The sequence below is a fragment of the Mustela nigripes genome, chromosome 4 (genome assembly GCF_022355385.1).
Source record: "Mustela nigripes isolate SB6536 chromosome 4, MUSNIG.SB6536, whole genome shotgun sequence".
NCBI classification, from domain to species: domain Eukaryota; kingdom Metazoa; phylum Chordata; class Mammalia; order Carnivora; family Mustelidae; genus Mustela; species Mustela nigripes.
In genome coordinates, this window is record NC_081560.1 from 139,703,964 (window position 1) to 139,722,704 (window position 18,741).

The window sequence follows — 18,741 nt, forward strand, 5'->3', positions numbered from 1 at the left end:
AGTTGTGGGTCTCAGACATCAATAGCTCCCCTACCCCATGATTTTCCCCACTACTTTCCCCCCAAATGGAAGCTCGCACTCTCTAGCTCTGGAAACGTCTAGGGGGGCGGGCAGGGCGGGGGCTGCAGTGGCCGGGCTCGGCGCCGCGGGTGGGGGTGGGGGGGGCCGGGGCTGCTGCGGCGGCCAGCTCAGTGCAGAGGGGAGGGGGATGCTGCGGCTGCGGCGCGCGGCTCCCGGGACCACTGCAGGGATAGGGGGAGGGGACAAGGGGGTGCTGCAGCACTGCCCAGCAGCGGGGCTGGGATCCTGGAAGCATCACTAGCGGGGGGCGGGGCCGGACATCCAACATCCCCCCGCACTCGGGCACCGCAGCGGGGTTGGAGCTGCAGGGCCGGGGAAGGTCTAGAGTGCCAGGCGCATGGGACATGGGACAGGGTGCTGAGTGAGCTCCCGAGCAGGGTGAGGAGGGGGCGCGGCGAGCAGGTGGGGTCAGAATCGGGGGCGCCTGAAGGGTGAGGAAGGGGCGGGGCTGGAGGGCGCCCAGGAGCGGTCCGGGGGCTGCAGTCCCCGCGGCAGCGCGGTGTGCAGCAGCCGGGCAGCTGCTGCAGGGCGCGGAGGGGGCTGCGGGGCAGGGAGCTTGGGGCGAGGGGGCCCGGGAGGCGGCGGGCGGGAAAGGCTGGGGGTGGGGCGGGCCGAGGGGGCGCTGCAGCGGCCGGTGCAGGGCCGGGGGGCGGGGCGAGGAGCCGCATAGCGCCCGGGCGGCGGGGACAGGGTGGGGGGCCGCGGCTGGCGGCGGGCGGGCCGTACTTGCCGAGCTCCTCGAAGAGCTGATAGTCGTCGGTGAAGCGGGTGCAGGTGGCTGTGGTGGCCATGCTGGCGGGCGGGCGGACGCGGCGGTGTAGCCCGCGCCGACGTCGGTGCACAGTCACCGCCGCCCGGCCGAGGGAGCAAGAGGAGGAGACGGGGCTGAGCCCGTCAGCACCGCGAGACTTTACCGGGGAGAGCGAGGGAGGGAGGGACACCCCCGCGCCCGCCCGCCTGCCCCGCCCCCAGCCCCGCCGGCCCCCCGCCCGGCCCCCGGACCGCCCCCGGGGAGGGGCCTCTTGCCGCCGGCTCCGCCCCGCCCCGGGAGCCGCCCGGGCTGGGCCGCGAGCGTAGGGGAGGCGGGAGGGAGGTGGGTGGTCCCAGCTCGGGGCCACCCGAAGGGAGCTGAAAGCCTCACGACCTGTGGGGTTTGTCCCAGGGCAGACCCTGCAAGGGGCTGGGGATGTGCATGCTATGTGTGTGTGTTGGGAGTGTGTAGGGGTCTGGACCACCGAGTTTTCTAGCCGTCTTTAGACCCCAGCCCGGCTCACAGGATGTGGCGAGAGGGCCAAGGTCAAAAAGTCCGCTGTCAGACTGCACACGCGGAAGGCGCCCCCATCCTGTGCAGAGCCAGCTCCCTCAACAGCCTTCCCTCTGGAAGCGGACAGTCTAGACTTGTGTAAGCATCAGGGCCATTATTAGATAAAACCCTTCAGGCACGGTTTGTTCAGGGAGACCAGGCCAGGGCCAACGATGCAGGTGGAGCTCTGCCTTCCTGCACTCCAACCTTGGCGATGAGAGAATGTACTCTCTCAGGCCAGTAACCAAAGGGATGAGGTGGGAACGATTAGAAAGGTTTTGTGCGGTTGTGGGCTAGAAGAACAAGTGGAAGGAAAGAGGGAAAAAAAAAATCCCCATTTTCTTGTCGGGCACCCCGCATGATTTTATAGCACTCATCACATTTTGTAATAATATATTTAATTTACTGTTATGAGAGTTAGTAGAGCTAGAATGTGGTTATCTGAAGAGTGAATTCTGATGTCAGACTGCCTGCTTGAATTTCTGGGCAACTCATTGACCCAGCTGTGTGATGTTGGGCAAGTCACTTAACCTTTCTGTGCTTCAATACTTTATCTGAAAACTGAGAAAAATAATATTATCTACCTCACAGTGTTGTGAGTATTAAATGTGCTAAATCACATAAAGCACTTTGAATAGCTCCTGGCACCTAATTAGAACAGAGGTAGCTATTATTATTTGTTTAATATTTGCCTTCCCACTAAATTGTAGGCTCCAACAGGGCAGGGCCTCTGCCTCCTCTATTGCCCATTGTATACGTAGCCCCCATCCCTCAGTAAACATTTGTGGAATGAAGGGACTATTTGGGGCCATGGCAGGGGGAGTTACCATCCCTTCCTCTGTTGCCATTGTCAGAGGACAGTAGGACTGAGGTACATAACTGTCTCTGTGGAGGAGAAACAAGCTGGGCAGGTTCCCAACCCTCCCTGCCCAGGCAGCTGTACCCCCAAGTCAGGGGCCAGTCCCAACTGGGCATGATGGAGTTGGGCCAACTGCTGCGGCTCAGTCTTGATTACAGCAGGACGCCCACTGGGAGTCAGGCCTCCATTGTCAGCAGGCTGGCTCACCGAGAAGGCAGCTGAGAGGCCTCCCAGCCTCCCAGGCTGCCTCCCTGGGGGGGTGGGGTGGGTGGGTGGAGCAAAGCTCCCAAAGAAGTCTCCCCTCCTTTCCTCACCCAACAGCCCTGGGAGCTGGGGAAAACCAGACTGCCCAGTGGGGATGATTAAGGGAATAGGAGAGGAAAAACTTTAACAGATTGCCTGGTGGAGGGCAGAGAGGGCCAGAGGAAAGGGCTGAGAAGACAGAACATCATGCTCCACCCGTCCCCAGGGCAACAGGAAGTGAGACGCTGGGGAGTAAGGCCACTTCCTATCTCAAAGCACTGGGGTTAGAGCCGAGTTCCAAGTCCCAGCGCGGGTCAAGGCAATGAGATTATGCGTCGGGATGACAGTGAGTCCTGAGTTTCTGTCATCTGGCTTAAAGGCAGCAGTGATGGCTAGTCTGCATTCCAGAAATAGGGGCTGCGTATTAATCATCAGTGTCCCCTTCCCGAGCCCTCAGGACAACTTGGTTCCTGACCTCCTCGTGCTGAAACTTTATATTCATTAACGTAAGATGCAGTGAGAAGATGGAGGGAGATCAGAACAAACTAGAGCTGCAGTGCCATCCCTTAGGCTATCCCAAGGAGAAACGTAAAATCAGGACTACAACTCCCCAAGTGCCCACTGGGATAGGGGTATCTTCCCCACCGAGGGTGAGCCTTCCACGCTGCGTTTTAGAGGGTAACTGTATAAGCATTTTGCATAGAGTCTGTGGGTACAAGGAAGAGTGATGAGAAAAATAGTGGGGGGAAGCCTTGGGGAGGACCCACACTGCCATGTAAGTGGACCTGACTGCCTTTCAATGAATGTTTATCCACTGCATACTGTTTGCTGGGCACTATTTCTCATTTTCTAAAAGGTCCAAATAAAGTGAAAAATTAGACTTCACAATGAAAACAAAACTCACATCAAGCTCTCCTTTTTTTCTTTCTACGTCTACCTCACTTCTCCCTCTCTCCCTACTTCTGTCAACTGGTCAGACTCTGACGTGGCCAGAGTGGCCATGGAGCCTATAGACATCTTTGTGTGCACGCACACAAATACACACCCTGGTACACACCCTCCTGATCCCCATTGCTATAGCACCCACACAACCTACAAATACCCCACAGCAATTAGAGGGAAGATACATACAAATAATGAGTTCACCAGCTCCCTGCGCATCAGTATCTATGGCAACCTCATGGGGTCCTGGAGCTGTGCTGTTCCGGTTACAGCCAGTCCCCTGGGTAGCACCAGCACTCAGTGCCCACAGCATGGGGAACAGGGGATTACACAAGAAATCGATGCCCCCGTAATCACCAGAGGTGCTCCACTGGGTGGGACTCCAAAAATTACGAAGTGTCCAAAAATTACACCATGGGACTTGCCCCCTGAATGCCAGAAGCTTCCCTCCCTAATTTTGGAATGCAGTTTTTAAAAAAAGATTTTGTTTATTTATTTGAGAGAGAGATTATGAGGGGGGAGAAGTTGAGGGAGAAGTAGACTCCCAGCTGAGCAGGGGGCCAGATGTGGGACTCGATCCTAGGACTCTGGGATCATGACCTGAGCCGAAGGCAGATGCCCAACCAACTGAACCACCCAGGCACCCTGGAATGCGATTTTAGATTGTAAAGGTACTTATTCTTCAGACCTGAGGAAAATAGGGCAATTGAAAGTGAGGTGTTTAAATGCAAGGGGAATGATGCTCCTGGAAACAAAGAATAGTTAACCTGCTTGTTGAGGGATGTTGTAAAATGCATTTGAAGACAATTTAGTCTTGTGCCTGTGAGGGGTTTTCAATCCATGTTCCAAAGAAACCTACAGGTTATATGGTTTTGCCTCAGCAGCCGCTCAACCTATATATTGGGGTTCCGCATAAGATTTTCCTGAAGAAGAATTCTTGGCTAAAAATAGTCCCTGAAATAAGTTTGAAAATCACTGGACCAGTGGTTTCTGAAGTCCCTTCCAACTCTAAGATTCTATAGCTAGTTTTGGAGAATTAGGGGCGATGAAGTCATAGCCTCTCCCCAAGGACTCTGAGAAAAGTTTTAGTAGAAAGGTATTTGAAACTAGTGACAAGATATGATAATGGGGATAAGAAAGAGTGAGAAAGAGATGCCTGGGAGGCTCATTCAGTTAAGCATCTGCCTTTAGCTCAGGTCATGATCTCAGGGTTCTGGGATCCAGCCCCTTGTTGGGTTCTCTGCTCAGCCAGGACTCTGCTTCTCTCTCTCCTTATGCCCGTCCCCCTCCCTCTGCTCGTGCTCTCTCTTTCTCTCTCCCAAATAAATAAATAAAATCTTTTAAAAAAAGAGTGAGAAAGATAAATGAAAACACTTAAATTTCTTTGTGAAGTTTTATTTATTTAAGTAATTGCTACACCTGTTGTAAAGCTCAGATTCATGACCCTGAGCTCAAGAGTTGCATAGTGTTGGGGCGCCTGGGTGGCTCAGTGGATTAAAGCCTCTGCCTTCAGTTCAGGTCATGATCCCAGGATCCTGGGATCGAGCCCCGCATCGGGCTATCTGCTTAGCAGAGAGCCTGCTTCCTCCTCTTTCTCTGCCTGCCTCTCTGCCTACTTGTGATCTCTGTCTGTCAAATAAATAAATAAAATCTTAAAAAAAAGAAGAAGAAGAAGAAGAAGAGTTGCATGGTCTTCCAACTGAGCCAGGAAGACACCCTGACAAATGAAAACATTTAAATAGATGATTCCTAAACGAGGGGGGTCTAGTGAGAGATGCTCCTCTCTCTATGGAAAACACATGAAATCACAACCATGCACGGAATAGTTGATATGCTCCATTCTCAGTAACTACTCCCAACAAACATTGTCCTTAGCGGGAGTGTTTTCCCATCCCTGCTGCGTCTAAGAGCTAACATATTTCTTAAAAGAGGAGCTGAGGAATTTAAAGTGGGGGGCTGAGGTCTGAAAGATTGGGCATAGGGGATGAACTTTTGGGGTAAGAGGCTAAGGACATTCAGGCTGTGGGCAGAAAACTTTGGTGTGAAGAATTGAAGTGTTTGGAACAGGGTCTGAGGTGTTGGGGATGAGATGAGTTCAGAATTTCGGGTGAGTTGTGGGAGTAGATATTGTGAGGAGCTGTGGTATTGGGAGGGAGGTGCTGAGGGACCAGCCAGGAGAAACTCTCTTCCATTTTCCAGCTAGAGGGGCTGGTTCCAAAGGGCAGCCTGATTTCCGCCTTCCCACCCCGGACTGTAGGTCAGGGCTCCCTCTGCCTCTCCTCCTCTCCACCATCCCCCTAGAGACTGTGCACTCCTTGAAGACAGAGGGTACCTGATCTTTCTCCTTGCATCCTTAACAGGTTGAGCAAAGCCTGGCATATAGTAGGTGCTCAATAATTATTTGTAGAATGAATTGGAGTACTGGGGCCACGAGACTGAGATATTTAGGATGAAGAGGGGGCACCTGAAGAGAAGTGACAAAACTGTCATGAGAGAAAGAAGGGAGATAATGGGGTAAGGGGCCGGCTGCCTGCTCTAGCGGGAACAGTCAGGGCAGAAAGAGTGGCATGTGGGGCCCCCTGGTGGGCAGACCTGAGGCTCACAGGGTGCTCAAGGGAGGGGCTGAGAGCGGGAGGAATGTGAATGAGAAAGAGAGGTGCGGTGAGGATAATAAAACCTCAATTGTAGCTAACCTTTAGGGAGCGCTTGCTGGTAAGAAAGGCGGAAGCACTAAGTCCTCTAGCTTACCCTTTTCCATTTCACCGTCACCACCACACTCTTGAGTATAGGAGCCATCAGCCCTATTTTACAGAAAAGGAGACTGGAATTTAGAAAAGCAATTAGGGGCACCTGGCTGGCTCAGTCAGTAGAACACCTGACTCTTGATCTCAGGGTTGTGAGTTCGAGCCCCGCCTTGGGCGTAGAGATTACTTAAAAAAAAGGTGGGGTGGGGGAATAGATTGCCTAAGAGCAAACAACTAACATGTTGTAGGACATGATGTGACTGAAGAGAATAGAAATGGGTATTGAGGTGGGGGGGGTAGTGGTAAATTGTATTGGAAGGGGGTGGTTCAGTTCAGATGTACTCATACCAACAATGGGATCTAGATTGGAATCTTAAACCCAAGGTGGATTTATCCCAATCTAATCCTAGTTCTGAATCCAGATACTTACTCAGTCATTCATTTCTTTAGGTTTTTGATCACCTCTCTTTCCTGTCACTTAGAAACCCAAGAGAACAATTTGACAAAATTCTTGCCCTCATGGAACTTACATTGGAATAGGGTCTGTATTGCCAGCAGGCAATGAACCTAGAAAGTGGTCCTTTTAGCTTAGAGTAAGTTCTACAGAGAACATAAAATAAAGTGATGGGATAGAGTGGGAGAGAAATAGATAATTCCTTTAAACGAGGTACTCGAGCATGGCTGTCCTTGAAAGGGACTTACAAGGGAGACCTAAATGATGATAAGGAGATAGTCCTTGGAGGTATGGAACAAGAGCATTCCTGGTGGAAGGAACTGCAGCAAAGGCCTGGGATGAAAATGGTCACGGTATATTTGAGGGGTGGAAAGAAGGGCTGTGTGGCAGGAACAGAGTGGGCAAGAGGGAAGGCATATGCCAACAGGACTTGGAGGCCCCAGTAAACCCCACTGTCCTGGTACAAGCCCCCTGGTGCTCCTTCCAAACTGTGAGTCACAGGGAGTCCACAAGGACAGGCTGCCTCCATGCACACAAAGGCAGGACACCTGAAACCCCAGCTTAATGCCAGAAGATACCTTTATCAAGGGTGAACATAAAAATGGGCCCGAAGCTGAAAGTGATGCTGTTCCTTGTTTACCACAAAGGAAGGTACGGAGGTGGGTTTAGGGTGACCCCTTAGCACTACTGGGGCTCTGCGGGTGTTGTGCTGAGGGGTTCTGCAGAGAGTCAATATCCCTCTGTCCATTTAGACAACAGTCTCACTGCCCTGGGCAAGCTTCAGGCCCAATTCTTAGAGGGATAAAAAGATGGGCCAGAAATAGGCCCTGCCTTGAAGGAGCTTTACTCACTGGAGGCAAGAAGATAAGCATGATAATAAAACAATGATATAACAGAAGACTAGTATGAGTACAAATGGCTACCTGCATCACATGGCCCTCCCCTTGCCTAACCTCAGTTGCCTGTTCAGGTGTTACATCTCAGAGTTGCTTTTCCTGGTCTCTTGACCAGATCGGATCCCTGAATGACAGCCCTCCAAAGTTCCATCACCACTTCTTCAAAGCACTTATCCCAAGTGTAATCTTATATATACGTTTGTGTGACTACAGACTTCCCAAGGGTAGGGTCTGTGTCTGTTCATGTTCATCCTCGTATCCTCTTAAGTTCCCAGGATCTAGTAGGTACTCAGTAAATGCCCAGAGGGTAAAAGCAAAGTACTATGGGACTTTTAATGAGGGGGGTAAGTAGATCACGTTGAAACAATTGGACAAACTGGAGCCGATGAAAAGGGGGGAAGGATGTTGACAGATGGAGTTGTAAGTGAGGGGTCATTGCTGGTAGCAAAGAGAGTGTAAGTCAGGTGCTGAGATGCTGAGGGCTTGGCAGGTGTATGGGAAACTGGGTGGTCAGGAAAAGAACATAAATCTGGGGATGAGCCAGATGTTAATAGTATTTGGCTCTGGGCAGGGCAGAGATGGGCTTTGGGAAGGACCAATGTCCAACTTTCTGACCAGGCCAGGTGAGAGGCTCTTAGATCCCAGACCTCGGCTAGAGATGATTACTTACCAGATATTCCCACTTGAATGTCCTGCCGTCCCCCCAAATTAAAAATGATCCAAATCCAAATTCGTCAGATCGAGAGGCAGTATAATATGGCGGTTAAGAACAATGAAACCAAATCCTGGCCTCCTACTAACTATGGGAGTCTGCACATTTTATGACTTCTCTGGGCCTCAGTTTTCTCACCTGCAAAATAGGGATAACAATAGCACTCACCTCATAGAGGTCTATGGGATACATGACTAGTACATGAGAAAAGTAAAACAGTGCCTTGCATATCAAGAGCTCAATAAATATTAATATTATAATTGCGTCTCTTGCTTTGCCCAGTTTTTTCCTCCAGTTCCTTTGGCTCTGACAATGACATGGCTCTCCTGCCAATGACCTATGTTCAGAATCTCCAAGTCAACTTTGACTCATCCCTTATGTCACTTAGAGGGCAGAGCTGGGTTTGAATTCTGCCACTCACGAGTTGTGTGACCTGGGCCAAGTTACTTGAACTCCTTGAGCTTCATGATCCTCATTGGTAAATAAAGATGTCGCAATGTCCACTAGAGGGTGGTTATAATAATTTACTGATAATATTTGTAGGTTAATGGCTCACTTCCTGATGCCAAATAAATGGTAGTTATTATTATGATCATCCTGTGTGTTGTCAGGAACCAACACCAGCACATTTTCTGCTTTATTTATTTATTTTTAAAGATTTATTTATTTATTTATTTGACAGAGAGATCACAAGTAGACAGAGAGGCAGGCAGAGAGAGAGAGAGAAGCAGGCTCCCTGCTGAGCAGAGAGCCCGATGCGGGACTCGATCCCAGGACCCCGAGATCGTGACCTGAGCCGAAGGCAGCGGCTTAACCCACTGAGCCACCCAGGCGCCCACATTTTCTGCTTTAAATGTCTTTGTGCCCATTCCTTCTTTTGCATTTTCCTCCCACCACCCTAGACTTGGCCTACCTCACCCTCCAGAGTTGCTGCAGTAGCTCTCCTACCTTTGCCAACTCCATTTTAAAGATATTTAGAAAAAAATTTTTTTAAGATTATTTATTATTTGATATAGAGAGACAGATCACAAGTAGTCAGAGAGGCAGGTAGAGAGGGGGAGCAGGCTCCCCGCTGAGCAGAGAGCCCAATGCAGGGCTCCATCCCAGAACCCTGAGATGATGACCAGAGCCTGAGGCAGAGGCTTTAAGCCACTGAGCCACCTAGGCGCCCCGCCAACTCCATTTTATACTTCACTTTTCTTTCTCGCGCTTTCTTTTTAGAAATGTTGGTTGAACACCTACTTTTTTCAAGCACTGTCTCCGTGCTGCGGGTAGAGCAGGGGACAACATAGATGCTGTCTTTGCCCTTGGCAGGCCTACCTTCTGGCGAGAGGGACAAACTATAAACAAATAAATATTTAATACATCAGGTGGTGATAAATGTTATGAAGGAAATCAAGGTGAGGAAAGGGGGTAGAGGTGCTATTTAACATAGGGTAATCAGGGAAGGCCCTCTGCTAAGATGAACATATATGCAGAGAGCTGCAGGAAATAATGTTGCTTTCAGTAGGTCGTGTCTTTGCTGAAATGCTGTTTCCTTCAGAATTAAGCATGAATGCTCATGCATAACCTCCCAGAACCTCTGTAATTCTAGTTGGTTTTGTGATTTCATACAGCTCCCAGAATGCCCCTGCTTCTACAGACATGCTTAACACATTAAGAATGTATATCTTTAGGTTCATAGTACTTATCTCTGATTGTGGTATCAGTGTGAACTTCTTCCTCTTCCTAGGTTTGCTTTCTAATTTTTTTTTATGCTGAACGTAGATTACTTGAATAACAGCAAGAAACACAATGCCACGTTTCTCCCTCATCGTCTTATTATAATTTTCGTACAACTCTGCAAGGTAAATTTTTTTTTTTTGGCAAGGTAAATTTTATATCCCCATTTTACAGATGAGAAAACTGAGGCACAGAGAAGTTAAGCTAGTCCTCTGTACTCAGCTCTTGAAATGTTTGGCACCTGATGACAGGCTCGCTGTTTGCTTGTTTTAAATTTTAGTTTGGCCTTCTGGTTAAAGCATAGGTTTCTTAAGGGCGGAGTCCTTACTTATTCTCATGTCTCCCTCTTCCTCCCTCCTCATGCTTTTATCAGACGACTATGTACTGGACGTAGAGGGTGCTTTTTAATGGATTGGTCCGGTCCACGTCTGATCTATTGTTATGATATGGTTCATTGTCTTGCTGGTGGTGCTATCGTGTATACTCTTGACCCTGGGCCTGCAGGTGGAGAACCTGAAGATCCTGGGGCACAAAGAGATAAGAAAGTTGGACCTCCACCCCCAAAAGGGCAGTGATTCGGCTTGTCCACTAGAGGCCGCAGTAGGCTCGGGTTTAGAGAGACATCAGGGCTGTAGATTACTCAGCAGACCCCACCCCAGGAGTCATTTCCAGTCCCAAATCTGAGAGCCCACAGGCCCAGAGACAGCCTATCAGTGCATCTGGCTCCAATTCCTTCCAATAGTTCCTCAGATTCGCGGACCTGGAATAAGTTAGCTCCAAAATAAAAGGTGCTGATGGCAGCTGCTGGCAGGCTCCAGATGCCCCTCAATTAGCTCAATCTACCAACATGCACGGAGCACCAAACTGAGTGCCTACTGTGTACCACGCAGCATGCTAGATTCTGGGACTAGCCTGGTGAACAAGACAGACTCTGTTCCTGCCCTCCCAGCTCTTATGATCTAAGGAGGTGCACAGACAAGCCTAAAAACATTGTATTGTATTTTAAGTGGCTAACATAATTTCTGTTCCAGGATTAGTTCTCCTTGGGTCTCATTTCGGTGTGGATTATCCCATGGGATATCTACCTGCTTTAGAGAAATGAGATAAATAAAGGTGAGAGGCAGAGAAAAGAAACTGTCCACATTTGGAGAATCACTGTGGAGCCCCCCTCATTGGCAGATCTTGGCAGATCTGAGGGTGTTTGGGGTTGGGGTGGGTGCTGGGGCAAGGAAATGCCAGGCCACCTCTCCACAGCTTTTCTTCTCTCCTTTTTCCAAGTGACCTGAGAGCTTTGCTTGGAAAGGAAAGGAGAGTCCCCAGATTTTGGGGTGTGACCCAGACTGCAGGTTTTCTCACTATTTTTTCATTTGCCTCTTTCTTTTCTTTGTTCCTTTTTCTCAGATTATTTGTCAACCAATATATTTATCAAATGAAGATTATGTTCAGGTTATCTCTTTTTACCCAGAAGCATGAAGTCAAGGAGTTGCAACAGTTAGGGAGATGAGATAATCAGAGAGGGAGAAGAGACAGATGCCCATGCAACGTAGCATTTTGACAAGTACAAATCGGTGGCTACAGACACTCATTGCTGGGGTCGATCCCTGGGGCTAATGTGGTCCGGGGAGGCTTCCTTCCTAGACAGGGAGACCAGGACCTTCCAAGATGAGCCCTCAATCTATCCTGGTAGGGTTTTTCTGTGAGAGACATCCTCAGAGAACAGAGGGGAGGATAAAACAGCCCCCATGCCCCAGCTGTTCATTCCACTGTGCCTGGACAAGGGGCTCAGAGGCCCATGTGCTCAACATTCCTGAGAAGCAGCTTCTGAGTCAGAGCCCCAGAAACAGCTGAGGCAGCTTCAGGCTGGAGTCTTGGCTCTCTTTTCCCCTTTTCTGTCCAAAAGCAACTCCCTCCCTAGCTATTTGGATGTGACCAGAAACCCAAGCAGGGCTCTGGGGTGGCAGCCTGGCTCAGCCAGTTTATAAAATGCCTTTGGTCCCTGCATCCGGTCCTAGGCTGCAGCCCTTAGGTAAAGGCGTGTGCCCCATACTATCTATGCCAGGAAGTCCAAGGGGTGAGGAAGATTCACCCCATGCCTACAAGTCAAAGCTCCCAATGCAGCCATTGTTGGGCTTCCTCCGGGAAGGGGTCTTAACTAGGACTTGGCTGGAGTGAAGACAGCAGCATTCCCTGGGCAATCTGCCAGCTCCTTCTCACTGCCTGGGCGTGGGGCCCAGGACATGCCAGGGCAATGCCAGCGAGCTGACTCAGGGGGCGGCATGAGGGGAAGAGAAAAACCCTTCTCACCCACCAGCTAAGAGAGGAGGTGCAGCTTACCCGAGGCTGGCTGTGACTCTCCTGTAGCGCAGACCACCAGCAGGCTCTGTGGGAGGGTCCCCTCCTCAGCCACTGAACCACCAAGCACCACATGTCCTGGGGCCCCCAGCAGGAGGTCAGGAGTCCCCCTCTCCCCCTCTCCCCCGCCCCCCAGTCCCCTTTCCTCCAAAGACCTCTAGATGTGCAAAGCTGGATTCCCAAAACCCCCTGCTGCGATTACTTCAGGCCCTGCCATTGTCACTTCCTTAAGACTGTGACCTTGAGCAAGCCACTTTGACTTTGGTGAGTCTTTTGATTCCTTATATTTAAGGTGGGACGGGTAATGCCTGCTTGTCCCAAAGGATTGCAGTAAGGATCAAATAAGATCATCTCTCTGAAGGATACTTAAATACTTTCCAGCTCGTTTATAATAAGGTATTATTATTGTCATGGTTATTCCTAAGACGGGCATTAAAGCCACTGGCCCTTGAACCTCAAAGTCCTCCTCTTTGCCTCTTTTGTCTGTCAAGTTGCTGCTTGTTAACCCAGGCCTGAGCCTCAGAGGCAGTGACACAGGCTTTTCTGCAGGGTGCTATGGTGCCAACCTAGGGAAGCAGCCTCCCCTAGCCCAGCTCTGTTAAACAGGTTCTTTCCCTTCTAATCAGACTCCTCCAGTCCAGTTTGCCTGCAGTGATGACAAAGGAACCGAAAATAGCACAGGCTCTGCAAACACGGCTGGAGACAGCTTGGGGCATAAGGTGTAGCCTGTCACCCGTGGGCCTGTCTGGGCATCCCGGCCAGGTGCAGCCCTCACCCCTCTAGGGCCTGGTGTGTCTTCCTCCATGCAACAGAGGATGACAGTGCCTCCTGTCAGCACTTTAGGTGGCTGAGTTGGAATGACTGCCTAGAAAGTTGGCTTGACTAGAGGTGCTGGGGGTGGGGGCTCACAGCTCTCCCCAACCAGCTCCTCACACACACACACACACACACTCTTGAGGCCTCTCCCTGCACCACGCTAAGATCGTGCAGAAAGGCAGCTGTCTTACAGTTCCGGGAAGGGCTGTGACTGGGAGCCGGGAGAGTCTGATTCTGAGGACCCTGCAGCCAGCAGGCCCTGGCTTGTCACTCTTGCTGCAGAACCAGTTTGGGATAGGCAGCTGCTGGGCCTGACTCTGCTCTGAGACTTTGCATGGGGACCTGGTGTATTCAAACGAGGAGGCATGCAGGGAGCCAGGGGCAGGAGCTGCCAGACCTCAGAGCAGTGTTCCTCATCGCTGAGACCTCCCTAACTCCCCATCTTGGAAGCTATCATTTTCATGCAGCACTGAGTCTCACTCTTAGAACTTTCTCATCCAACTCTGCCTTAAACACTTTTCTCTAGCCAAGGTATTCCTCTCCTGGGGGATTGTTGTAAAAAGATGAAGTCTTAGTTTAGGTCAGGAATCCCAAACTGATGGTCTGTTGGCTAAATCCGGCCCTTCAGCCTGTTTTTGTTGACTTGCACAATTTCATTTGGGAGGTTTTAACATAAAACAATCCAGATTTCAGGATGCCTGGGTGGCTTAGTCAGTTAAGCGATGGACACTTGGTCAACAGACCAAGAGGTGTTCAGCAAGGGGTCTGCTGGATATTCTTTCTCCCTTTCCCTCGGCCCCCTCACTTGTTCTCTCTCTAAAATAAATAAATAAATAAATAAATCTTTAAAAAAAAAAAAAATCCAGGTTTCAAATGTTTCTTAACATTTTGTGTCCTAGGTTGGTTCCTCCCAGAACAAGTCTTTAGTTCCAAGTAGTTTATTGGGAAGGTGATCCTAGGAAACTCCAGGTAGGGAGTAGGGAAATGAGACAGGAAAGGTAAGGGATAAGGTTAAGGTTACTAAGGAAATTACCATCTGGACGTCTGGAGCTTAATTCTCCTGGGGAACTCAGAGAAACAGTGTAGGACACAGGCCTCAAAATTCTCTCACCCGAGAGGCAAAGGTATTAGCATGTTTATCCAGCAAACCCAGCAGTCACTGGCTGGGAACTGCTTTGCCTCTGGGGTGTTTGCATTTATGACCCCTGGTTTAGGTCTCTCTATAGGCTCTTCAGAGCTATCACTGTGAATCCCACTGTTCCTGTTTCCAATAACCTGTTTCTTTCTTTTTTTTTTTTTTTTTTTAAAGATTTTATTTATTTATTTGACAGAGAGAAATCACAAGTAGATGGAGAGGCAGGCAGAGAGAGAGAGAGAGAGGGAAGCAGGCTCCCTGCCGAGCAGAGAGCCCGATGCGGGACTCGATCCCAGGACCTGAGATCCTGACCTGAGCCGAAGGCAGCGGCTTAACCCACTGAGCCACCCACGCGCCCAACCTGTTTCTTATTTTTCTTTGCATCTCACAGGGCACTTCGCCCAGTGATTCCAAAAGATACTGACTGATGACTTTTTTTTCTCTAGCCCTGTACTCTGAATTATTTAATTTTCTGAGTCTCAGGCTTCCTTACCTCTGTGATGTTCTATACACCGCCTTAGAGATGTTGAATAGGTCCTTACTTTGGGGGCTGACTTGGGGAGGCCTTTTTTTTAATCTCTTCAACATCATCTTAATTGGCTTTCAGTTCCTAAGACGCACTGAGCTCCTTTCTGCCTCAGGTCAATACCCCTGCCTGGAAAATTCATTTCCTCTTTCCTTCTTTCTTTCCTTCTCTCTCTCCCTTCCTCCCTTTCTTCCTTCCTTCTTTTCTTTCTTTTTTTAGATTTCACTTATTTATTTGACAGAGAGAGAGAGAGAGAGAGGCAGCGAGAGAGGGAACACAAGCAGGGGGAGTGGGAGAGGAAGAAGCTTCCTGGTGAGCAAGGAGCCTGATGTGGTACTTGATCCCAGGACCCCGGGATCATGACCTGAGCTGAAGGCAGACGCTTAACGACTGAGCCACCCAGGCATCCCGGGAAAGTCCTTTCTTTCCCTTTATGACATGCTAACTCATATTCACCATTTAGGACTCAGTTTAATGTCACCTCCTCAGTGAAGCCTTCCATATCATTCACTTGTCTACCCCTTACTAAACTATGTCCCTCCACTGTACATATTCACAGTGCACTGTATTCTTCCTCTACGTATTTATAATAATTACATACATATTATATATATTATTATACATATTGGTGTAATTTGTATTTATGCTGGAGTCTCATCATTAACGACATTAACTTATGCAAACCCAACTATCCACACTCAGCTGAAAGATCAAGAAACAAAGAAATCCCTTTATTTAAAATCATACTCCACCATTAAAGCCAGACCTTGCCATTTACTATCTCAGGGTGACACCCAAGGTGCAAAGAGAAATAGATGTTATTTCTTGGCTTTTGTGCTTCTAAATGCCAAGGTGCTGGCAACGTAAGGCATTTTCAAGAATAATTTTCCAATCTTTGCCTCATGCACTGATTTTAGAATCCGCCACCACCCACTAATGCACACAAATGTAGAAGGTGGCAGTCAGCTGCATTATCTGTCTCTCCTTCTAGACTGAAGCTCCATGAGGACGGAGAACATGCTTGCTTCCATCCATTACTGGATCCCCAAGGTCTGGCAGAGTGCTGGCCCCATAGTAAGTATTCAATAAATCTTTGTTGAATGGATGATGATGGGTAGATGGTGGATGACAGAAGATGTGTAATGAAGGAGGGGTGATTGTGAGGACCAGGGCTGTGCAGGACACACCTGGAGATGGGATGATACTTAATAAGACTTAGCTACTTCCCCGGTTGCTGGGAGAGGAATGAAGGAGATGAGGATGCTGAACTACTACAGTTGGACTATCTGCCTAAAGGCTTACTCTTCTATAAGTCTCTCAGGATTTGTTAAGTCCTATACTCTACTTTCCCCCAAACCAAATTCTCTGGATTAGAGCTTTATCCCAGGGAGTACAGCGGCCTCTGAATCACTGCACAGAACTGCTGTACCCCTCAGGGCTCAGACAATGGGCAAATCTGGCATGGATTCCTAGCTCCAAACTAAAAACTCCACCCAACCCCCTACTGCGATCCTGTTCATGACTCCCTTCCTATTTTAGCCCCAAAGTTTTTTTTGACTCCAAGGCCAGCACTGATTTCTATCATAGTTGTTTTATAGCTCTTGTGCTGAGCCCAACCTTGATTCCCACGTTGACCTTAATGTTGGCCCAGATATAGCTTGCTTCTGGTCCTGAGTACAGTATACATCCATGATTTTTTTTTTTTTGGTGGTTTTTATTTATAAAGCCTTTACACATAGAGTTTAATTTGAAATGAACACCTCTATATAATCATCCCCATTTTACAAATGAGGAAATCAAGAGGGTAGAAAATGCCCAAGGTCACACAAGTAGTAACTGGGGATCCCAGATCAGATTCAGGTCTTCCTGCTCTAAATCCAGGGCTATGGGAATCAGAGTTACTGACTCTCCAGATATAAATCTTCATTGCTTTTGTGGCAAAGCAATCCTAAATAATCAAAGATCTCGGGGTACTAATAGTAGTCGTAATAATAATACCTTAATTTACTGGGCAATTTCTTTGTGACAAGCAAAGTGCTGAGAAGCTCTCTGTACATTATCTCATCTAATCCCCACCACAAGGCTGCAGAGCAGCGTAGCTCCATTTTACAAGTGATGAAACCATGGCTTTCGGAGGTTAAGTAATTTGCCCAAGGTCCCATAGCTAGTTAGAGGCAAGCCAGAATTTGGACTCAAAAATTTCTGATTTTAAATGTATTTCACTTCCGGGGCATCTGCCTGGCTCAGTCCATAGAGCTTGCGACTCTTGACCTCAGGGTTATAAGTTCAAGCCCCATTTTGGGAGTAGAAACTACTTAAAAATAATAAAATATCTAAACATAGTTCACGTCAACCTTTACAAAGAAATGGGAAGGCAACAGGAAGCAGCTAGGAACCTGGGTCTTGCAACCATGTACCCCCCCATACCTTTTGAGCCATAGTGCCAAATTCCAGGGTTCTATGTTTAATCACCAAAACTGGGTCAAAAATGAGTCAAGTCTTGGTAGAACTGACTCACTGTGGTGTCTGTCAGCTCTAAAAGGAGACAGGAAAGGAAGCCTCAGAGGGTAACAGTCCGATGACCAGTGCGGAGGGGATGAGGGTCCCGGAGGCATCATGCGCAGGCCCTCCAGCGGTTAAACATGGAAATCCATGTGCCTGCCAAAGAAAACACCCAGACTTCAGACTCATTGAAAAAATTAGACCTGCCAATCCCCCTTTGTCTCTCCATACTCAGCCCTATTCCCTAACAGGGCTCCATTTTGGTCAGCTTCTCTGTCTTTCATCTCTGACTCTCCCATTCTATCCTTCTCCTTCATGGGCAGGCTCTTTGTTTCCATCCCAGTCCCTATCCCCATCTCAGCTCCTGAGTCTGAGTATCATTGTGACCATCTTCCCATGCCCTGTTTCTCTGAATCTTATTCTCAGTGCCGGGTAGATTCCTGTGTACCCCTCTTTTCTGGCAATCATTTTTTAGTAAAATATACATAACATAAAATTGACCATTTTAACCATTTAAAAATATTAATCACTTAATCTTTATTATAGTTGAAATAGACATAATACTTACCTTTTTAACCACTGTTAAGTGTTCAATTTGGTAGCATCAAGTACATTCGTTTTGTTGTACAACCATCATTGCTACTCATTTTCAGAACTTTTCAACCTTCCAAGTAGAAACTCTGTACCCATAAACAATAACGCTCCAACCCCTCTCCCCTCAACCCAGGTAACTTCTTCCTCTTCTTTGTTTTTTTTTTTTTTTTTTAAAGATTTTATTTGTTTATTTGACAGATATTGATCACAAGTAGGCAGAGAGACAGGCAGAGAGAGAGGAGGAAGCAGGCTCCCCACTGAGCAGAGAGCCTGATGCAGGGCTCGATTCCAGGACCCTGGGATCATGACCTGAGCCGAAGAGAGAGACCTCAGCCCACTGAGCCACCCAGGTGCCCCTGCCCTGGTAACTTCTATTCTACTTTCTGTCTATACGAATTTTTTTATTTTAAGTACCTCCCAGAAGTGGAATCATATGATATGTGGTCTCTGTGTCTGGCTTATTTCACTAAACATAACATTTTCAAGGTTCATTCATGTTGTAGCGTATATCAGAATTTCATTCCTTTTTAAGGCTGAATAATATTCCCTTGTATGTATAAGCCACATTTTGTTTACCCATTCATCTGTCAGTGGACAGTTGGATTGTTTCACCTTTTGGCTTGACCTATGGTGAATAATGCTGCTGTGAATACGGTGTGCAGTATCTTTTAGAGGCCCCGTTTTCAGTTCTTTTGGATGTATACCTGGGAGTATACCTGGGAGTGGAATTGCTCAATCATATGGTAATTCTATGTTTAACTTTTTGAGGACCTGCCAAACTGTTTTTCATAGTGCCTGCACCATTTTACATTCCTATCAGCAATGCACAAGGGTTTTAATTTCTCTACATCCTTGCCAAC

General features: G+C 48.4%; 1 protein-coding gene and 1 long non-coding RNA gene across 25 annotated transcripts in view; one reads left to right on the top strand and one right to left on the bottom strand.

Annotated features, from left to right (window-relative positions):
• Window positions 1-1,011, bottom strand: part of CAMK2G (calcium/calmodulin dependent protein kinase II gamma) — a 52,845-nt gene extending 51,834 nt beyond the window's left edge. For 8 of the 24 annotated variants that reach the window (XM_059397850.1, XM_059397846.1, XM_059397836.1 and 5 more), the window contains exon 1: window positions 808-1,007. In XM_059397850.1, coding sequence (XP_059253833.1) covers window positions 808-872 — 65 coding nt within the window. In that variant the 5' untranslated portion in view covers window positions 873-1,007. Of the gene's footprint in view, window positions 1-807 lie in introns of all 24 variants that reach the window. The other 16 variants (XM_059397851.1, XM_059397839.1, XM_059397835.1 and 13 more) reach the window with 7 other exon arrangements.
• On the top strand, window positions 286-18,261 carry LOC132016524 (uncharacterized). The gene is made up of 3 exons (XR_009403939.1): window positions 286-459; window positions 15,777-15,859; window positions 18,080-18,261. It is a non-coding gene; the product is annotated as an uncharacterized LOC132016524 (long non-coding RNA).
• Window positions 18,262-18,741: the final 480 nt, after the last annotated feature.